Here is a 22,928-nt window from a genome sequence, read left to right on the forward strand (position 1 = left end):
AATATTAGGCTCCTTATTGTCTGCAGGAGAAAAAAAATAAAAAAAGCTCTGCCATGTTTTTTAATTGGTTTCCTGACATGCCTTAAAAATGGTGCATCTAAATGTCGCCAATTACAAGCTTATTTGCAGCCCGAAACATGTGTGTTCATCCTGTCCTTCCACTTTCAGGTGGGTGCACGTGGTCTGTGCACTTTATGTCCCTGGAGTTGCATTTGGAGACATCGATAAACTGCGACCAGTGACGCTTACGGAGATGAATTATTCAAAATACGGTGCTAAGGCAAGTTGTCAATTCATATCTTGACTCAGGTTGAGTTGGATTTTCATAATCAGTAGGAATATGTCCACCGCTTCCAAAGGCAAAATATAAACAGTGCAGGTGATAAGATGCTCCCTAAGAGCGGTGATGTCATATTAATTTAGTGGTTTTCTGGGTGGAATGATCGTAGAACAAATATTGCCAATAAATTTAAAGACACTTGGATTCACAAATGGTAATTTTTTATGGATGCCATGTTTGGGAATGGAGGAATGTGTCAACCTTCTTCCATGTTACTTGGGTCAAAATTATGCATACGGGCTCAAACATCGACATATATCCCAGCAGATCCTTGGTTAAAGATCCCCTGATACGTTGCAGGGAATTTACATTTGTTCTCATCAGTAAGCTTTTGTCATAATTACACCACTAATACCCATTTTGTGCAAGGCAGAAGTAAACAGCGGCAGCTACACAGACTGGATCCAACGATGACTCAGCATGTTTATTAGGGATAATGATCCCAAACACACATCAGAGCAGGTTTTGGAATGGATAAAGCAGACTAACATTAAATCTCTGTCATGGATCCAACCTCAACATCAGAGAACATTTGTAAACTTAGCTTAAAGCTGAGTGTGTTCAAAAACACCAACCAGTTTAAATAAACTATTGTTTTTTGAGAGGCCAAATACCAGAAGAGCCAGAATTATAAGAAAAACTCAGTGACATACAAAATAAGTTTTGTTTGATTGCACATTGCTGAGGGACTTGTAGATGAATAATGGTTATTGTTTATGTTTATTCTACTCTTTATGCTTAATTTTGACCCTGTAGGCGTTAAAGAAAAGTTACAATAAATTTAAACTCAAGCAATAAACTGTTGCTTTAGAAATTCATTACAGGTGTTAGATTGTCATGCCAATCTGGAAGAATAGTCCAAGTGCATCATTAACATCCTAAATAACATTCATGTCCATAACTTGTGTCTGTCAGTAAGAAGCAGTGGTCCAGGGCTAAGCAACACATATTTTAAGTAATATTTTTTTTATCCTGCTCATCTCATCTGAAAGTAACGTTTTTTTTGCTACTGAAAGCATTTACATCAACGGATTTCTGAAATTTTGCCGTTGAAACATGATAAAATGTGAGTTACTGCTTTTGTAAATTCTCTGGAAGGTGTAAGAAGTGATCATTTAGCTGTCATTTAAAAAATTGAATTTAATGAGGTCTGGGAATATTTTAACAGGAATGACAAAGACATGCTCTCAGTTTTAATGATGTTAGAGCAGTGATGTTGATTATCCTCGGTACTCTGTCCAGGTAAACACTGAACCAGTGACACTGCTGGCAGAGATGACAATTAATTTCTGCATAGCCAGGAACACGGCCAGATAGTTTGTTCCTGATGAACTGAAGTAAAATACTCCAAAATCTCAGGCAGTTCTTGGATAATTTTAATGGAGTCAGGTACAGAAAATAACCTGCTGAGAAAGAAACATTACACCGTTTAGTTTTCTCTTTACTCACATCAGTCTTTACTTAAACTAGCTAATTTTTAAGGTTAAACAACTGTTCCTGGTTTTAAAAACACTGCACTTCCCTAGTTTCCAATCTGAATCTGAATATCTGTCCTTGCTGTGTGTTCTGGTACAGGAGTGCAGTTTCTGTGAGGATGCCCGTTTTGCCAGGACCGGTGTGTGCATCAGCTGTGATGCAGGAATGTGTCGATCCTACTTTCACGTCACTTGCGCACAGAGGGAGGGGCTTCTGTCCGAGGCTGCAGCAGAAGAGGTACAATACTCACCAGAACAATGCATGATAATAGAACTTACAGTTACTGAATGATCCGGAGCTCTGCTACCAGCAAACAGAAGTAAAGCAACATTTCTATTAGTTTAGTTTAGTAGGTTAAAAGGAACACAATTAAATAAATAAATAAATGCATGGAATAATTAAATAAATGTACCGAGATGGTTTGATTTGTGGAAGTTTAATGAAAGGCCAGTGTAGCTCTTTGTTGTATCTGGACCACATTAGAAACGCTCCAACACTTAGACTCTTCAAACCTAGACTAGATTATTCTGCACTAATAGCTGAACTTTCACAAGACAAATAAAGATTTCATAAATTAGCACAGTTAGTATGCAATAATCTAGGGCAGGTTTGAAGTGCCTGAGTTTCATAGTTTTTTTAAGTACAGCAGATTAAACATGCTCAGTTTGTGAAAAATTAGGAGGCCATTTTGTGAATCACCTTTGTGTCATAGCAATACAAATCTCACATTCAATCAGTCCTTTGACTTTATCCACCACTTAGTCAGGATGACAGTCTCTCCAGCGAACTCAGGGAATGTTCAGGAAAATCCTCCATTACAGAGTACTAGTGGAGTTGAACAGATCAGATAAGCCCCGCCCCTCAACCTGGATGGGCGAGTTGGACGCATAACATAAATTCATGGTGATGCTGCAAGAGCAGGAACCGTAAAATAATTCAATACACATTTAATGAATTATCTGCATCAGTTGTTATTAATTTACATTTTAATAATTTAATACCATTTAGTAAATTGTTTAATTGAACATTTATTTATTTATTTATTTCTTGGTGCATTTAATAAATGATTTTATGATGTATTTACTTAATTTTGTCTGTTTTACCTCTCCATAGTTGAGAGGACCAGCAGGTAGCAGAGAAGCCAGTGGGCTTAGAAAGTTCCTCTTAAAGTGACGTTTCCTGTTCATAATAACTAGCTTTATTCACCATCAGCTCACTGATACTGCTGGAACCATTGAGCTGATGGGTTTTGTGTGCTGCCAGTCAGCCGGTCTGCTCTGTCTCGATCAGGGCGGATTTGAGCTCCTGATCTCGTTGTGGTTAAAGGTTGTCATGTTTTGGAGATTCAGCTCTCTAAAAAACTCTGCTTTTAGTTTCATGAACCAGAAATAAGGGAATGATTTCTAGTCACTTTTCATAACGTGAATAACTTTCATATTAACTCTTTAGTATCCCTACAATAAAATAAATAAAATTTGATTAAAATAATAAGCTACAACATTTCAGACTTAGTCAGACTTAGTAAAAATTGGCTTAAATTTTGACGTCATTATTAAACATGTCTTGTCTTTGTGTCTCATCAGGATATTGCTGATCCATTTTTTGCATACTGCAAGCAGCATGCAGATCGCTTTGACAGGAAGTGGAAAAGGAAGAATTATTTGGCTTTACAGTCATATTGTAAGGTCTCTCTACAGGAGAGAGAGAAGCAGCTCACGCCTGAGGCTCAGGTAACATTGTCTACATGCTTTTGTGTTTATTCTTGTACTGTTGAGAAGATAAATTTACATACATGGAGTAAAAAACACACACCTTTCTGTATCACTGTCTGAAGTTAAATCAGTCTAAACATCTCACTTAGATTTTACATTTTTTTTTGTATTTGCTAAGTGCCTCAATAATAAGACAAACTAATGTATTAAATTTATTTATTCTATTATTATTATATTTACGCCTTCAAAATCAGAAGTTTGCATACAGAATGACTACCATCTTTTTAAACAATGATGCATCGGCTTTGGACATTTCTGATTAGTTAATTGACACATTTGAGTTAATTGAAGACTGACCTGTGGTCCATCTGGATGGACTCTCTGCTCGGTTTGTCAGCAGGAATCAACCCAGATATCAGGAAGAAAATCAGGAGCTGCTCCAGTCTGGTTCATCCTGGGAATAGTTTCTAGATACTTGATTCCATCGAATTCATCTGTTCACTTGTAGCTGGTATGATAGGAATATCCAACCATCACAGCATCACAGGAGACAGGTTCTGGTCCAAAATATGCAAATTGACCCCAAAACAAATGGCAAAGACTTAGTGTAGATGCTGCAGAAGCTGCTAAGACTTTCTCATTATCCACAGGCAAACAGTTCCCAAACGGATATGAAAAGCAATATCTGTGAGGATGAACCTATTAAAGAAACATAAAAAATCAGATTGTAGTTTGTGGAGACCTTCATTTGTGGAGACATTTCCTATGGTCTGATGGAACTAAACTGGAACTGTTTGGCCGTAAAAAAAATACTTTTGTTACGTCTGGAGGAGAAACAGGATAAACATCTGCATATGTAAACTTCTGGTTTCAGGATATCCGTGTTAGGTTTAGTATTTGTTTTGAATTCCTTCAGAGATTAGACATGTGGTTCAGATTCAGTTTGAAGCACAGTGGGGGGCTAACGAACAGCTGCTTGGTATTTCCCCCTCAGGCCCGTATCACCACCCGCCTTCAGCAGTACCGAGCCAAAGCAGAGCTGTCCCGGAACACTCGGCCTCAGGCTTGGGTGCCCCGAGAGAAACTGCCCCGACCTCTGACCTCCAGCGCCTCAGCCATCAGGAAGTTGATGAGGAAGGCAGAACTGATGGGCATCAGCACTGACATTTTCCCTGTGGACACTTCAGATGCCAATGCCAGCATGGACGGACGCAGGAAGCACAAGCAGCCGGCCCTCACTGCGGACTTTGTCAACTACTACCTGGGTGAACAAACTGTCCGTCACATTTGTCCACCACTGGTCATGTTTATTTTCAGTCGCATTCAGGAAAATATGAGCTGAGCTCACAACATTGAAGCACATCTGATGGACGTTTATGGGAAATTAGCTCTAAATCTGATTTTGTCAGCTGAATTCACTTTATCTCCAGTTTACAGCATCTATTTACAACTAATGTTATACTAAGGCACTTTATAAGATCCATGAGATAAACCCAATCAGCCAGACAGATTCAAATTAATTATACTTCAAAAGTGGTCTTAATTAGGGCTGTATAAATAAATCGATTCTGCAATATAAATCGATATTTTCCACCCTCGGAAAGTATCAATTTTTCATCTGCAAGTATCGATCCGTTAAACCATAGGGGTCCATAGCCTTATAGCTCTTTTTAACGTCTAGTTTGTTACGGCGTAGCAGCAAGACTCCGCCTCCCTCAGTCTCTTAGACATATTAACTTGATATAATTTTCAGCTGATTAATTACACATGTTCATATGGAGAAGTTTTGCATTCTAGCACAATGTTAAGCTATTTCAACTTGAGCTAAAAGTGCACATTATAAACTACACACCAGTTTTTAAATTGTGTTAATAGGCCAAGTATAACCGGAGTTATGCTAAAATTAGTAAACCATATTTTTCGAATTTTGACTGGTAGCATTCACTTCGTAATTAGCTTTTAGCTTAGCGGTTTCTGTTCTGTATATAAAGAATTACCTGAAGAATGAACATGGGTTGATAACATCCAAAGCGGGCGCGCAACGGCGCTGTGTTTTGAGCAGGAAAAAACCCCACCCGGAATCCGCGGCGCAGTGAGCATTTCCATGGTAACAATGGCTGATCGATCATTTTTATTAGCAACAGACAAAGAGAATCAGAGACTGAGAGAACGATGAGATCCTGGCAGTCTGAGAGGCAGCTACTCAGAGATCCAAGCAGGGGAATAGCGGCGCTGCGTAGCTGCAGGGAGTCGATCACTACAGGGTGAGGCGGAGCCACGACTTTAGCAGTTAGAAGAAAGCAGCTTACAGCCACGGCTAACTCCGGGAGCCAAGGTAGAAAAGCCTTTTTCCCCATAGTCCAAAAGACTGCATTTGTGGCTGCATTTTTACTCCAAAATGCAGCCACAGTGTCCAAAAGAGAAAACATCAATTCAATCATTTGCATATTGAGAGTCTACAGAGGCTGATAATCTCTCCACTCTGCTCCTGGATTACTGTTTAAACTTTTGAGGTTTATGTCAAATCCACATGAATTAAATGACAGAAACTAATTCTCTCACTGCATCTTTGATTCATTTTGTCCAGCTGCAGACTGTTAAGACTGTCCAATCAGAGTCAGGTATTGTGTAGTTGGTGCTTTTAATCAGTTTTCAGTTAACTAAATTCAAGTCTATGGAACACAAAATGTCACTAAAATCACTCTGTCCTTCTAAAATCTTTCAGAAAATCGTAAAAATGCACTGAATTGTATCGAATTGTATCGCTCAACAAATATCGTGATACATATCGTATTGTAGCCAGAATATCGTATTTCGTACCGTATTGTGAAATTATTGTATCACTACACCCCTAGTCTTAATGCAGTTCAGTCAAATTCAACTGATAATGCAGGTTTTTTTTATCTGAGGAAGCCTAGCTGATTACATTGATTTAGTATTATAAAATAGCCATTTTCAGTTATGATTTTATAATGAAACAGAACTTTGATCACATTGTTGACAAATACGTATTTTTTCCAGAATAAGATGGGTATGGGCTGGATTTGGGTCACAGGATATTGCTGGACTCCTTCATTGTGGAAACGTGGATAGATTTGGAGAGAGACTTTCTGTTCATTACTGACTGATTATATGAAATATTAATTCTGGCTCAATAAAATAAAACCATCAGTTTTTAATAAGTGTGCAGAAACCTTCAATGAGCACATTCAAACTAATGCAGTTTGGACTGTTGACTGCACGTAAGATACTTGTTGCTTGGAACTCCTTGTGGAAGCTTCCAGAGGTGCCACCATTTTGGATGGGTCCTTCATGTTTAGAGCGTTTCTGTGGCTTCTAGCAGCAACTGTGTGAAGCGTGATACACTCCTATGATCACATCTGCACTCAGGAGGAGAAATGCTCTGTTATCTGAAGCTTATCTAACTCCTAATCTCTTTTTCTATGCTGGAAATAAAGCAGAGATCTTTATATTGAGTGGAACAAATGCAGTTTTAGCTTTGCTTCCACATTGTGAGAGTGCAGTGTTTAGAAAGTTGGAGCAGCAACTTTAGAATTTCAGAGGCAGCAGGAGAAATTTGCTCTTATCAGAATCACTTAGGAGTAGGTGTTACTGGTTATTTCTTGCCAGCACTATCTGTTTATGACAAGATTATTAAATGAGGTAATGCTGTAGTTGAAACCTGCAATAAGCTTTTTAGGAATGCAAATGAAAAGTGTTTTCTTCCCAAATAAATGGCAGCATGTCAGTAACCTTGAGAACTCTGAAATGAGCTTGCAGAGGGCCTATCTGCCGTCAGGGTTCTGTCATGGGCTGTTTTCCTGTACATAGATTGGGATCGGGCTATTGATTTTTGTCCCATTGTTATTCAGAGCGGAACATGCGTATGATCCAGATCCAGGACAACATCTCTGAGCAGAAGAACCTGAAAGACAAACTGGAAAGTGAGCAAGAAAAACTGCATGTGGAGTACAACAAGGTGAGCAGCTTATATACCTGCTCCATGTGATGCAGTGAATGTGAACCATTCAAGTAGCTGAGCAAAAATACAGCAACTTCCTTTTTTTCAGGTGTTTAGTGGGGAACCAGAATTATGTATTGTAATTGTTTTTCAGTAATCATTTTTATTATAAATGAGAATTTTAAACTGAATTTACTCTTAAGTAAGTAAAAGTAGGATTGTTAGAATATTAACTTCTTCTAAGTTATAATGCAAACATGCTGCAGGCTTTAATTGTTTGTTTTTTCCTCATGTTTTATGAAACGTAAAATTTTATTCAAGGGCAGCGGTCAGACATTTACCAACCAACAACTTTTTTCAGTTTTCTTTGAGGAGACACAAAGAATGCCTTCTTTGTGTCTCTTGTTTTAGTTCATCATTTAATCATGAAAGAAAACTGTGATAGAGAAGCTTGAGGAAAGAATATTATCTCTGCATCAACACATATTTCTTTATCTTCATCTTATTTTTCACTGAACCCAAAACAAAGCGCACCAAAGAACATTCCCTGCTGGTGTGTTTACAGGCCAAAAAAAAACAACCAGCCATAGCTGACAGATAAACATGCAGTTTTACATCTGTAGATTTTGCTACCCGCCCAGTTCTGCACCGAACCTCTAGCTCTGTTCTGCTCTCTCTATAGATTTTTTTGACAGTAAAAATTAAGGAGGATTCCTTCCAAATATTTTTATTATTAATTTTTTTTTGTGTGTGTGTATGCACAGGGAAAATAAAGTGGCAGGAAGGAACATTTGTGTTCCCCCACAAACAAGTAAAAATCACATCGGTTTTATTGTAAAGTCATAATAAAGCTCCAAAATCTAGGGAAATAAAATTCTTCAGAACAAATGAAACATCTTGACAGTATATTTGACTCTTGCCTCATATAAAAAATGAGATATGAATACTTGCTTGTATAACTTGCAAAATAGATTACATCGTTGATTTGTTTCCTCATCTTTTTTAAAACATGAGACCACATTACGATAAAAAATGGTAGATATAGCAAGTTTGGCGTTACATTGTGTGGAGTCCAGCCATACTCTAGAGCAGGATCAACACACACCTGGACCAATTTCACTTACCAACATTCTGATGTCAGACAGTAAATCTTGCAAAACCCCTGGAGACCAATCGTGAATTCAGAGTAAACAAACATGGCTGACTGGTAAAAGACTTAATGGCAATAGTTTGTGCACTGTATTTTATGGGAAAAAACTAATTAAAGACATCTCCACTGATCTTTCTGGTCCTCCATGGTAGTCGTTTTGTCTTCGGTGTTTTATGGACTCCTTTCTGTGTTTTCGTCACCTCACTTTCTGATTGGCTACACGTCACATTTAACTGGCTGTGTTCTCGTTTGTCCTCTTGGAACGCCACACTACGATATTTAACCAAGACAATCCAACATGTTGATTATCCCTGATTGTAGATCACTCTGAACACAAACATGGCAGGAATATCTCTTAATAATCTCTTTGAAGCCCTTCTGGTGATCAAGGCATCCTTTAGATTGTTGGAAGATGGAAATGGGACAAAATTGGCATAAAAATCTTGCTGTATGAACTAGGCATAAATAAAGCGCAGACATGTCTTAACATGTTAGACTTTCTGGACACAATTGATTGCTGTCACCTAGGCAACAGACTTCGGAGTTCAGCCTAAAACCTTTTCACATAAAAACTGATACGGAGGATGAGCTTATGTCTTCTCTTTTTTGTGATTATTTTTCTTTTTAAGTATTTCTGAGCTATTTGAGCCAGTTCATCCACGCACACAAACTAATAGGTTATTGTTGTCATTGGAAACTACTGAATTATTTTTTTTGCACTTTGCCTGAAACTTTAATCTTTGTATCTGATTTTAGTGTAGTTAAGTTGTAGCTGTAATAATCTGCTCCCATGTGGAATTTGGCGAATGCGGAACTGTAATGAAAACAGTCACACAGCTCATGACCTCTTATCCGACAGCTAGTGTGTAGACTCAGCTTGATGCTGGCATTGCTCTCTGCTTTTTGTCTGGCCCTGTAATCAAGTCTAAACTTTGTTTCAGTGACTGACTGGCTGGAGAACACTACTACATGAGATCAGATCTGGCCCCAGGAATGGAGCATTTAGCTTTTTATTATTTCCTCTCAAACATGTGACCTCTGTGAGGCTACGGCCACGCCATCTGTCAACATGAGGAAGAGAATCCAGTGGCAGAGTAAAAGTCACAGGAGTTAATGTTGCATAGAGGAATGTGATGTGTGTGTTGAGCGTTATTAATGGAGTGTGTGTTGCTAATTGCACTGCTGAGTTGTTCCTCTGTGGTTTTAGCCTTAGAAAAGAAGTGCTGGTGAAAGAGGAAAGAGTGCTGGTAGAAGTCTGAGTTTGACTGATTCATCTTGAACCTGAGGTTTTCAGTTGCATTTTTAAATAATTAGAAATATCAATTTGTTAGTTTTTCTATTTTTTTCTAATAACCTTCCTGGCCATGCTGTTTATGCAGGTATGTCTCAAAAAATGATTTTTTGAGAATATCGTGACAAAGTATTTGTTGTCCCTGATTTCAGAAAGTCAAACTCATATTTTATGTAGATTCCGAAAAATGCGGAAAGACATTTCCAGGGAAGGCGCTACATTAGCTGCCGCGTCAAGATTAAAGTTACATCTTACATGCCCGATGTTGAGAAGCTGTCCAGTGATGTCCGTGAACAGAAGTCACATTAAACACGTAAGAACACAATCCTGTCATAGGCACATATATTTAGTAATAAAGTGTTGTTGTTTTTTATAAATTGATAAGTGATTTTTGTCAGTATATATTAAGAATGACACTTGGCGATATTATTGTGTTTGTTGCTCAGGTCCGAGGATGGTTGTATGTCAAAAGTGGATGCCGCTATGTTTTACCATTGCACTGACTTTCTTGGCATTTGCACAGAAATCAAACTTCAAGTGTATTAATTTAATTTTATATACTTTACATTTTCAAAAGGCTACTGCTTTATTTTTATCACTGCAGGTTGCGTTTTATTGCACTCCGTTTGTTGTACAGATAAGGGGCACGTTAAGGATGTTCCGTTTTGTTGTTTTTTTGCACGTTGTTTTTTTGATCACACACTTTACAGTGATTATTTACAAAGTGTATTCGTTATGCAAACTGCAGGTCCAAAAGGAAAAAAAAAGACCCTTTCCCTGTCGATCTTCATAATAAAAATGTACATCGTACAACAGAGTGGTCACGTGGTACGTCATTCCTTCCAGGACGCACTGCAGGGAAAATAAACATTTAATCATGAATGCTAATTATGTATACACTTAGTCATTTTGATAATAGGCTAATATAAACACTTAAAGCATGTTTTGCCTTCGTTATAAGCCTTATCTAAGGCTTTTAAGTTTTTGCGACTCCAGACAGCTTTGTTTTTTGTTTTTTTTGGTCCAATATGGCTCTTTCAACATTTTGGGTTGCCGACTCCTGAATTAGGCCAATAAAAATATATTCTAAGCACAAATGTGAGGCTTTTGAAAAGTATGAACATCACTCAGCACTCAGTACTTGGTAGGTCTCTTCTGGCATAAATTACTGCATCAATGCAGCGTGGCATGGAGAACAGCAGTGTGTGCTTCTGTGTAGGTGTAAAGGAAGCCTAAGTTCCTTTGAGAGCTGCCTTCAGGTCATCTGCTTGGTGGGTCTAATGTCTCTCATCTGCCTCTTGACAACTGCCCAGAGATTTTCTATGGGTTTTAAAGGTCAGGGGAGTTTGGTTTGTTTTCTAGAAAGTAAAGAAAGCAGCTCAGAAATTTCTTTGTATTTATTAATAATGAGATTGAGATACTCCAGTCCTCCTGAAGCACCAGTGCTGTTAGCTGCAGTGACCCTGTTGCCTGATCCTGAGCTTCCTGTCCTGCTGCAGCTATGCGAGTTTCTGGAGGATCTGCTGAGTGTGAACGGAACCCTGCGGAGTGAAGGCCAGACCATGTGGACGCTGCTGGGCGGCATTGTGGGCCAGGTATGTTCACAATCACTTCTTTCCTTCTCCTTGCGTGTCTACATGTGTTCCATTCACTGATTCCTTGGTGAAGAAGTTGCTGAACATACTGCAGGAGAGATTTTTAAGGCATGTCATCCATGATGCTCTCTGCTTTTTGCTATACCTTTATCTCTTCATGTAATAATAACTGAGTGACTGGTCCTTTGCCTTTATGTTAGTTCTGACAGGCAAATTTTGAGCAATAACTGTGTCATCATAAATTCACGTAGAAATTCTATTCAAACTTCAGTTTGTAGATACGGCCATCATTTTATCTAAAGTGAATACGGTATGTCGATACGAATTACGGATTTTCCACAACTTGTCTCCAAGCGACCTAAAGTTTTCAATTTTTCGACGAGTGTGTGCCTCTCTGCTAGAGTGTGGGGAGAGTGGATTTCTGACCCCAAAATAATTTCTAACTCGCCCTCACGCCCACAAATATCGCCTGATTTGCCTAAAAGTTGGTCAGGAGGTAGATACGCATGCCTGCTCCGGTAAAATGTTTTCAAAATTTCCCTAAGGTTTACGGTTTTCTCTCCAGGTGCTTTCGACCGATGTGGCGCAACAGAATAAACTCACGGTCAAACCTATCTTTTCCTATATATTTCTGAAAAATGTCAGACCTGAGCGCACATCACATTTCTCTCATCGCTGTTAATACTGTGAGTGAGGTAGAGATATGAAACGCGGGAATGTCGGAGAAAACAAATAGACCTCTCATACGCTTTGAACGGTTTTCGAATACGTGTTACGGTTCCTGAACGGGAAGGAGTTGTTCGAAATGCTTTTTTTGTGTTTTTTTGTTTTAAACAGAGAATTCTCCCACCCTCTGTGCCGCCAACAGGTGCAGGGAATTAATTACATAGCAACGGAACACACCAGAGGATCTGCTTAGAATTACAGAGGAGCTTCTTAGGACTACAAACACGCCATCATTGTAGTTCTAACTATGTCTGAACACTCAGTTATTAACAGGGGGTTGAGCAGAATGTCAGAACTACAACATGGTGGAACTGTCTGTTACTAGAGAGGAGGACTTGGTTGGTATTGAGAACTACTCGTGTTTTGAGCTTTATATAACTGATTTAACCCAATTACTATTACACATGGGATTAGTGTGGCCATTTCAAATGAAGCTTAATGAAAATTTCAAAATAAAACCCTCAATAATCCTCTCAGGTAAGTGATAATATTAGCTTTTATTATCGTTTCCCCTCAAATTAGTTATAATATTAGATTAAAAGATAATATAAGATATAATTTTAAAATGTTTTCAAAATGTTGCTAGGAATTATGTTTTTTTTGTCAGGGTCCTTCAGACCGACGCTGAGTGTCTCAAGTATAGAATGACTCCAGCAAACTGTCTGACAGAGAACCAGCCCAGGTCCAGATTATTAATTACCATAGCAACGGCTCCCAGAGAGGCAGTGAGTAGTCTCACAAACGGGCTCAGAGAGAGGTCTCACAATGCATTGTGGGAAGAATAAATATTTCCTGTGATATTTTGCTATTTTGTGATATTTGTGATATTTTCAACCCCAAAACATGACAGGCCACTGGATGGATGAGCCTAGTGCTCAACTACCAGGCTTGGCAAGTTTTCTAGGGGCAATCTTGAATTTATAATTTTTCGGAATTGGGCCCTGCCATGGCAGTGCATAGGCAGGCACCTATTGTTCTACACCTCAAAGTAACTGCCTCTTCCTAGTACCGTTAATACGGCTCGTACCGCTGCGTGTCCCCTTCACAATATATACATCAAAATGTGCGGCTCGATCCCATGTGGGGAGCAATTGCTTTTGTTGGCATTTCGAGTAACTGTGGCGACATAGTTAACACAAAACGAGCCAAATTCAACTCAAAACAAAAGTCTGATACAAAACAGTGTCACTCAAAATAGACGTAGACTTTTGTCTGCCCCTCAGAGCTGCTCTTTAGAACTACAGACATGGTGGAACACTCCGTTACTAGACCTTTTCCTTTTGCGTTTTATTTACCGTTGTCATAGTAACTGAACCATCGGGCCCTGGGAGGAAAAAGAGTGACGGCGGTTCTAGTTAGCTGAGGTATAAACCTACTGTGCAGGAGCTGAATTGCGATCTGTTTATATGTACAGATTGCTTAATACACCGTCAGTTATCAGTTTTGAAATAAAATGGTTCTGGAAGCTTTTGGAAAGTATTATTGAAAATGTTGGTGTACCTCCCCCCCCAAACATATTGCATATTTTTTATGCAGTAGCAGATGGGGGTTATTCTGAGACTTAAGTGTGTGACATAAGCTGTACCTTTGTATTAAAGGATCTAAAACTGTTTATTACAGGTATAAGTATATTGTCTAGAATGACAAAGAAAATAACGTGGACACAATGATTATTTTGAAGAAAGATCAGATAAGGTGGTGTTTGGAAATCTTAAATATTTAACCAGAACAGATTCCAGGAGGATTAGTGAAGCACAGATTTGTTTCTGCCTCATCACTCCTACCTGTTCTAGACTTTTTACAGGAAAGTCAACATCTGTTGCACGGACACCAGCCCTGATGTGTGTAACACATGCTACAATCTTTAATATGTTTTCTGGAGATGTTGGCATCAGGGCTGCTGCTATAAACTCATTGGATCTCTGAATAGTGCCGTTTAGGTTATATCATCTAGTGATGGAAAAAGCAACAAAAAAACTATTATGCTATGTACTTAAGATGGAATATATGCACGTGTATTCATTACATGCTTTGTTTAAATTATTTATCCTCGGTGCAATTCCAGTACCGAAAAATTAACTTTACACCAGGTGAGTCTCTCACCTGAGAATGTGAACCTACTAGGCTGATTCTGTGCCTTCAAATAATTTTAATGCTCCTGTAGAAGATTCATAACTTAAAAGTTACAGGAACCTACAAGTTAACTTATAAGGAACAGATCTGAAAAAACACTGTGTGCTACACTCAAGAAAGAGATTCATTTGATGCATCAAAGACTGATGTCATCACTGATGGTGTCATTGTTACCATAGAAACCAGTGGCGCAACTACACATTATTCAGGTGGATGCGAAAACATAAATCGGCGACCCCCTCCCCAGATGGGGTTTTGACGCCCCCTCTGGTGCTGTGCCCCTATGCATTGCATGCGCTGCATACCCACTTTTTGCGCCACTGATAGGAACTAAACATTCTAATGGTGCATTCACACCAAACACGTTTTGAGCGTCAGGCAGGTCTGCTTTATATTAAAAGTCTATGTGAAGTATTGGATGCACTGGACGTGTCAAACGCTCCGAACGGTTCAAATGGCGCCGCGCTAGACGCTCGAAGAGCACCACAACCGCCCTCGACGCGCCTCCACATAGAGTTTGAATGTAAACCAGATGCGCCTGACGATCAAAATGTGTTTGGTGTGAACGCACCATTATATGTCCAGTGGCATATTAGGTCCACCATATTAGGACCAAAGTCTTGTCCTAATATGATGGATTCATTGATTGGGTCAGGGGTAATGTTTAGAGGTAAGATGTGAATTAAGGTTTAGTTAATGTTAGGAATAGACTAGTATTGGTTTGGGTTAGGGAAAATGCCTGGGTTAGGCAAAATTGCAGCTACTAAAATGAAAGGAAATCAATGCAAAGTTCTAATTTGTGTCGAAATAGATTTCACCAGCCTGTATAGAATTTTGTTTTCTAAATCATTCTATAAATAATGATGATATAATGTTAGGTTGTTTTTCTGCCAACTGCATAGCTGCAGTACACTAGTAGTCTAATGTGTTGAATATGCTGAGACACATTCAACACATTAGAAACCAATCAGAACCAAAAGTTTGTCCAGCCGGGCTTAGCTTCTTGACCTTCTTGCCAACGCCAACATGAAGACCCTCCATGCAACCAGTGGAGGTTGATTGCATGGATGTCTGTCTTTCCTCGGACCTCCATGTTTGTGCGGAGGTTTGGCTTTCCGTGGACTCCTCTGTTTATAACCTGAGTGTGGGTTGGTGCAAAGGCTGAGCCAGGCTATGCATGGAGACCCCTCGTTGATTCAAGGTCTGTCTTTCTTCGGACCTCCCTGGTTGATTGGAGGTCCATCTTTCTTCTGACCTCCCTGGTTGATTGGAGGCCCATCTTTCCTCAGACCTCTCTGGTTGATTCAAGGTCTCTTTCTTCGGACCTCCCTGGTTGATTGGAGGTCTGTCTATCCTTGGTCTCCTCTGTTTGTGGGGAGCCTTCTCTTTGCAGGTGAACCTGTGGTCTGGTGGAGACTCTAGGATTGTTGTTTTCTAAAGCTAGTTTCAACTCCACCTTCAGGTTCGCAACCTGACCCTGCAGAGCTTTCACCATTTCCTCCTGAGCCTTAAATTTGGAAGCTTGCTCAGAGTGACTTTTGAGCTGCTCCTCATATTTGAGTCTCACTCGGTATTCTTCAACCATTACTTCAATCATACCTTTATTGCGGGAGGCGTATTTTGCAGCCTCCCACTTGAAGTATTCCAGCTGTTGAAGAACTTTCTTGTAATTGTAATTTTGGAAGAGCAAGAAACCTGTTCATGTTTGTCTTGCAGGTGACGTTCTTTTTCCAACATTTTTTGCAGTCTTTGAATCTCCTCCTGCTGGGATTTGACTTCAGCCTGACATGCAATCCTTCTGTCTCTTTCCTCGTGGAGTTCAGAATTCTTTCTCTGCAGTTCTGTTTTAGATCGTTTACCTGCTTTGTCAAAGCATTGACGTGTTGGCTAGTCTCTGCCACGTCTTCCGTCTTTTATCTATTTTTCTTATTTATTAGTCACACTTAGTATACTGAATGGAGGAAGAAAATGTAAAACAACATGCTAGTGACAGCATTTAGGCTAATGTTAGCAATTTGGCTCATTTTAACTTGTAAACTAATTTTAACATACAGAATGGAGTAAGTCCACGTTACTGAACATGTTTGTGATTCTATTATGATTTGTCATTTGAGATAAATATTTTATAAGCAAATAATCTGATGAAGGTGGCAAACAAGACTCAAGCTTCACTGGTAATAGAATTTGAGGTGATACATTGTTTTCTATTAAGCTTTTTTCAATCAGTAATAAAAAACTATCCCGTTAATTTGAAGGTGTTTTTACTTGGAAATTACTTTTCCTTAATTATGTATATTTGATATCTGTTAATATTTGTCCCAATTGTTAAATTGTTCAGTTCAACACAGGAATTATTCTGTTAAACTGAACAATTTATTGAAATTTACGGAAGTTGAGTGACGTCACCAAGAACGCACTATTCCAATTGGGGAACTAGCATACTGCGTCCTTGTGAACTCGGTAAGAACGGACTTTCAACTGTTCTTGCGGGTACGTACTTGCCAAGAACTCAAGAACGTACTTGCGTTCTTGAGTATTGAGAAACGACTGTTAAGTTTAGTTGAACTTTATTCTACTATGTAACAATACACTCACGTTATTTTTTATTCTTCTTCCACAAATCCATCAAAGTCCTCTTCTGTATCTGAATTGAACAGCTGGGCAATTTCGCCATCAAACATGCCAGGTTCCCTCTCGTCATTGTCGGTCAGTCTCGTTGCCAGGTGGCTGTTCAGCAATGATGCCGGCTTTCGCGAAAGCTCGGACAACAGTTAAGGGAGATACATTAGCCCAGGCATCCACAATCCATTCACACATGGTGGCGTAACTCGCCTGGCGCTGCCTCCCCGTCTTAGTAAACATGTATTCGCAGTCTGTCATCCATCGCTCCCACGCCGCTCGCAACTACTTTTTGAATGCCCTGTTTACACCAATGTCCAGCAGTTGGAGTTATTTTGTTAATCCTCCCGGAATGACGGCAAACTCTAAATTAATTTGCTTCACTTCCTTTTTCACAGTAGCAGTGAGATGGGCGTGCATGGCGTCGCAGATGAACAGGGACGGTGATGCGTGGATAAACCTATCTGGTTTTTACCCGAGTTGCATGCTGCAGAACTCGGACAACAATTCTCTGATTGGTTTACTGCTGCCAGCGAACGTACTGTAAACTTTACGTCTCTGTGTCAGGGACAGATTTTGGAATTCAGTGCATACATAGGGCGCACTGGATTGTAAGGCGCACTGCTGAGTTTTGAGAAAATTTAAGGCTTTTAGGTGCACCTTATAGTCCGGAAAATACGGTAATGTTATATATTTTGCTATATTTTTCACCCATGGAGGCTTATGGTCCTTGTTCTGAAAAGGAATTGACCTCTACTCTTGAGGGTTAAAAATAATTTTAAATGTGATGTGACTCATCTCATTTAATGAGGAGGTGGCAAGAAAATGAAAAACCATGTTAAAAACTACCAAAGCAGTTAGAACAGATTATTGTTTACCGATTTATTAAACGACTACAGTGGGGTAACATATTTTAACAATAGCACAATACAATGGTTCATCAAATACTCTTCAGCATTAAATACAAAAAACTAAACTATATTTTGTCCATCAATATGATGGGAATATAGAAGCCATGAAGCTTACAATCTCAGATGTGTCAGTATTTACGTAGTTTATGTAAATTCTTCTTCTCGGTGGCCTTCAAGAGGTACTTGCACGCTACTGCCCCCTGTGGTTACAGAATATGATGGTTCACAGTGTTTGGTAAAACACCTGACCTGACACAGTTCGTCCACTATTTACTGGATCACACAGTCTGACCAGAGGTACGTGTCATTCATTGTTTCATTTATGAAGCTGAAGATGGCAGCAACAGGAGCAAACGCCAGTTTCTTCAGCCAACGCTTTCCTCTTCCACCGTTTGCTCCTTCTTATCTTCATTACTCTTTGAAATTTCCACATTTCCATACATTTCAATGGGAAATGAATGGAAGCATTTTTTAAAACTAAAACAAGGCTTAAAATTGTTTTGGCTGTTTTGGCTGGATAGAACTAGTGCAGTTGGACCTAGCATACATCATTTACCCAGAATACATCGCAGCTTAAACTACATGGTGATGTCTGTGTGACAATTTTTTATTTAAATTTATAAAAGCCTGTAGGCTGTTTAGCCTACAGTATCTTTACTTTATTGTTTTTACATCTAACATAAATATTTCTCAAATAAAGTCTAATACTAGTCGTGAATTCCATTAAGGAAGAACGGTCTTGTTCAAAAGGTGACATGTTAAGAGATTGTAAAATTTAAGAAACTAATGAAACTTTATAGATGGAATCTTTCTGTAGTAAAGCACTTTCATTATTGAAATCACACATCTATTCATAAATACTCTCCATTATCTCTGATTGACCTGGATCTTGTCATATCTGCAGTGCTACCAGTGGAGAACAGAAGGGTTTCATTTCTAAAAGGTTTGACATCTATAAGATATATTACTCTCTAAATCCATAAAACGCTAAATTAAAAGTGTAACTGTTGAGAGTATGAGTGTTGCAGATAAATGGTCAAATGATGTTAATACGGTAGCAGGACAGATAAATGGAGCGGAATGTGGAAGACTGGCGCTGCTTCTGCAATGACCAGCATAAATCACCTAATTATGAACATTCACAGCACAAGTTATAGCATCAGTCATAGTGCTGCATGCTTTTGTGTCATCTGTCTGCCACATTTTCATCTTCTATTTGTCATCCTGCCTGTGCATTTGCAGAAATAATTGATGTCCCCAACTGGCATTAAAATCAGTCATTTAAAACACAGTTGGAGCTTTTGTTCCTCCAACATTTACCACCCCTGGTAACTTAACATGGAAACACTCAAATGTTACTTTCCACATGCTGCTGTAAGATGCATGGGGCTCACACAGTTAATGCACAATAAACCCTCTCCCAGAAACTTGTTTAAAAATAAACTTTTAGCCCTTCTTTTTTAAGTAGTAACATTATTCATAGTTACTATGGTTACATTTGATGGAGCAAGCACCTTGCTCATAAATTCTTGATTGTGAGATACAGTAATATTTATTTTAGTCTGTGGAGCATCTTTTAAGAGGTTAGTTTGAATCTTTTTAACTGAGGTTTCATAATGTTATTATTTCTTCCACTTGTTGACATGGCTGGGCAATATGGCTTAATTTTTTTGTTTGTTTTTGTGTTTGTTTTTATGTTAAATTATGTGATGTGACCTTGAGTGTCAAGAAAGGCACCTACAAATAAAATGTATTATTGTTATTATTATTAAAAATAAAGTTTCTAATTTTTTCATACCAGAGTCCATTTCTGATTTTCATAAAAAAATATCACTTTCTTTTCTAAATCCGAAATTACGGTAACATTTCATTTAAAGGGTTGTGCATAAGACTGATATGACACTGTCATAAGTATGACATAACATCTGTCATGAATATTTATGACTGCTGTCATTAAGTGTCATTCAGTAAATATTGGCATTTGTAATGCAAAGTTGACATGATTTGAAAAGTCTTTATGTCAACTTGACATTAACTAAGAATCATCTGTCATAAATATGTTATAGCAGGTATTAATGATCAAACTTGGAATGTGATGCTGTCACGCCCTCCACCACCGCCCCTTGAATCCTACTAGGTGGCTGCATTTTAAAAATTATTGCTGTGAGAACACCTGTCATTAAAAAAAATCCAAACTATACCTTCAAATTTCCTTCAGTCTTTCTTCTTGATCCTGATTGATTCCCTTGGAAACAGAGCAGATTTGCATTGCTTTTGGATGAGATTTGTTGCTTGAACAATATGGACAAGTATTTGACTTTTATATTAGCATTAGATATTCCAGGCCCTCTTGTAGTTCTTAATGTAACACTGATTGAGCAGAATGTTCATCCACTCTGCTCTCTGTCAGAGTCTGGAGACCTAATATTTGAAGAGTCATGTAAGTTGTGATAGTGGATCTGTTCGGGTTCAGTAGTACCAGATGTGGATCATGTCTGCTGTTTTCCAATGGATGAGAAAGCTCATGGGGTTTCTACCTGTCTGCTCAATATTCAGGATGTCCCAGGAAAGAAAACATCAAACAAAACAACACATTGACTCTGCATGGTATGTAAACAAGTTCCTTGGCACACATATTTCATAATGGAGCCCATACCTGGTCATGATGTCATCTTGTGTGCTGATGGAGTGATTGAAAGCAGGTCCTGGCTCTGGTTCAGAATCCGCTGTAGGATCCAGGGATCTTCTGAAAACACATTATAGTGAGCTGGGTGCATAGCGTTGGCTGAGAGCGGCTGCCATCACTGCTGCGCTCCACAGGGTACAGGAGAGCAGAATCTGGTCTAAAATCAGAGCAGCTCAGAAAACAGTGGCTGCAAGGCTGTCTATGCCTGGATTAGGCTAAAAGCTTTAGCACATGGCACATACCCTGAGAGAGAGAGTCAGAGCGGACCTGGCTTACCTTGGCAAATGTTGGTTTCAGGTTGTGGCTCTGCTTGATATTTCTAGTTTAAATACAGAATGATGAAACTGCTCTGAGTCCTGGACAGCTTCATGGAAATAAAACAATCTATTAGAGAGCCAGAACCCTTATCGACTTCCTCCACTTCACTTTTACTCTGTTTCTGTAAACTTTACTGTCGGTCTGTAGCCGACAGCCGACAGAACTGACTCCATATTAGCAGAAAGGAGTCTTTATTAGCCAGATGCCAGGAGACCTCAGCGGAGACTGAGAGGACCCCAGTGCTGGGGTCAGCTGAGCCTCTATCAGGCCTCGGCGCCACTGCACTGCTGCAGGCGCAGCAGATTAGAACGTCCTCAGAGGAAACCTTGTCTATTTAGTGACAGACTCAGTCCCTACTAGATAGGTTTTCTAATTAACCTCCATGGTAGCACCACACCTGAGATTCTTATGAAACTAATCAGACCCTCTGCTGTTGGCTTACATCGGCCACATAGCAGATCTCACTTCTCCTAATGGAGCTGAACTAGAGCAGTCTCTTCTTTAGCTTGGCCAAGTTCACCAGCAACACAAATAAATAATAAACTCCATTTCAAACCTAACTTTTCACACGTAATAGGTTTGCTAAGCTAAGTGTTTATAAATTAATAACTGCTCCTCTCTTGTGCAATAAATGAAACAACAACCAGAACAAGAATCATAAAGAGAAAACCAGATAAAAACCTACAGAAATCATCATCTTTATTTTTACAAAATGTTCATTTTATAAAAACACTCACCATATGAGCCCAATAGTTGTTTTTTTTAATGTTTTATTTTTATTTATTTATTTTACAAATATTAATTTAATGGATTTAATAAGTACCTTTCACCTTCCATCCATTTTCTTTACACCCTTGTCCCTCAGTGGGGTCGGTAGGGTTGCTGGTGCCTCTCCAGCTAACGTTCCGGGCGAGAGGCGGGGTCACCCTGGACAGGTCACCAGTCTGTCTCAAGGAAACACAGAGACAGACAGGACACACAACCATGCACACACACACACACACTCACTAGGGGCAATTTAGAGAAGCCTATTAACCTGACAGTCATGTTTTTGGACTGTGGGAGGAAGCCGGAGTACCCGGAGAAAACCCACACATGCACTTTTGGTCTTCTTATATCTTTCACATTATTTCTCTTATTTATCTGATATGGGTAAACAATTTTCCTTGGTGCCAGACTACAGTTCATCCAGAAAGTATTCACAGCAGGTCATTTTCTCCACATTTTATCTTATATTACATTCTTATTACAAATTGTGTTAAATTTCTCTTTCCTCAAAATTCTACACACAAAAAATTGAAACCAGAATATATATATATATATATATATATATATATATATATATATATATATATATATATATATATAATCCGGATTAAGGTTGTAAATACTTTCCTGATGCACTGCAGACCACAGCTTGTCAGTGACACCTCACTTGAACCCACAGAGGTTTTGAACATCTTAAAATAAACATTTTATCATTATAGTTTAAATGGAAGTAAGTCCTGATAAGACATGAGTTCCATTCATTTAGGAGCAAAGGCCTTCCCAGGATTTAAGCAGGAGGCATCAAGTCTCCATCCAGTTTACTTCAACTGACAGACCAATAAAGCTCTTTAAAATGACTTCATTTATAATGTTGCTTTTCTTCTCATGCTGACCTCTAAAAGAGCTTATTTGTATTAAGTGGTGAAAAGTCATCAAGGCCTTCATGTTTGTTTTAACAGCTTTTAATTCCACCTGGGTTAACAGTGGATGGGCTTTTTACACAAGGTTTTAATGATATGAAAGGAGTCAAGATTCATATAAATGGGTACTTGGTTTTAAAAGGGGTGCGGGTTGGAGCCCTCCCACTCCCGCTGTTTCTTTTTTTTTCTTTCTCTCTTCCGATTTGAAGGACAGAAATTAGACTTGGTGGGAAATATAATGTTTTTGATTGTTTATTCAATGTTGCATGACTCTGTGTTTTTGTTTTTAATGATGTAAAGCACTTTGACATGCCTTGCTGCT

At 38.9% G+C, this 22,928-nt stretch overlaps 1 protein-coding gene across 2 annotated transcripts in view; it reads left to right on the plus strand.

Annotated features, from left to right (window-relative positions):
- Window positions 1–22,928, plus strand: part of phf14 (PHD finger protein 14) — a 107,833-nt gene that overhangs the window by 25,880 nt on the left and 59,025 nt on the right. For both annotated transcript variants that reach the window (XM_008421223.3, XM_008421224.3), the window contains exons 6-11: window positions 169–280; window positions 1,916–2,053; window positions 3,400–3,546; window positions 4,523–4,793; window positions 7,401–7,507; window positions 11,430–11,525. In XM_008421223.3, coding sequence (XP_008419445.1) covers window positions 169–280; window positions 1,916–2,053; window positions 3,400–3,546; window positions 4,523–4,793; window positions 7,401–7,507; window positions 11,430–11,525 — 871 coding nt within the window. The remainder of the gene's footprint in view (window positions 1–168; window positions 281–1,915; window positions 2,054–3,399; window positions 3,547–4,522; window positions 4,794–7,400; window positions 7,508–11,429; window positions 11,526–22,928) is intronic.

This window comes from Poecilia reticulata, chromosome 11, assembly GCF_904066995.2.
Source record: "Poecilia reticulata chromosome 11, P_reticulata-male-v2, whole genome shotgun sequence".
NCBI classification, from domain to species: domain Eukaryota; kingdom Metazoa; phylum Chordata; class Actinopteri; order Cyprinodontiformes; family Poeciliidae; genus Poecilia; species Poecilia reticulata.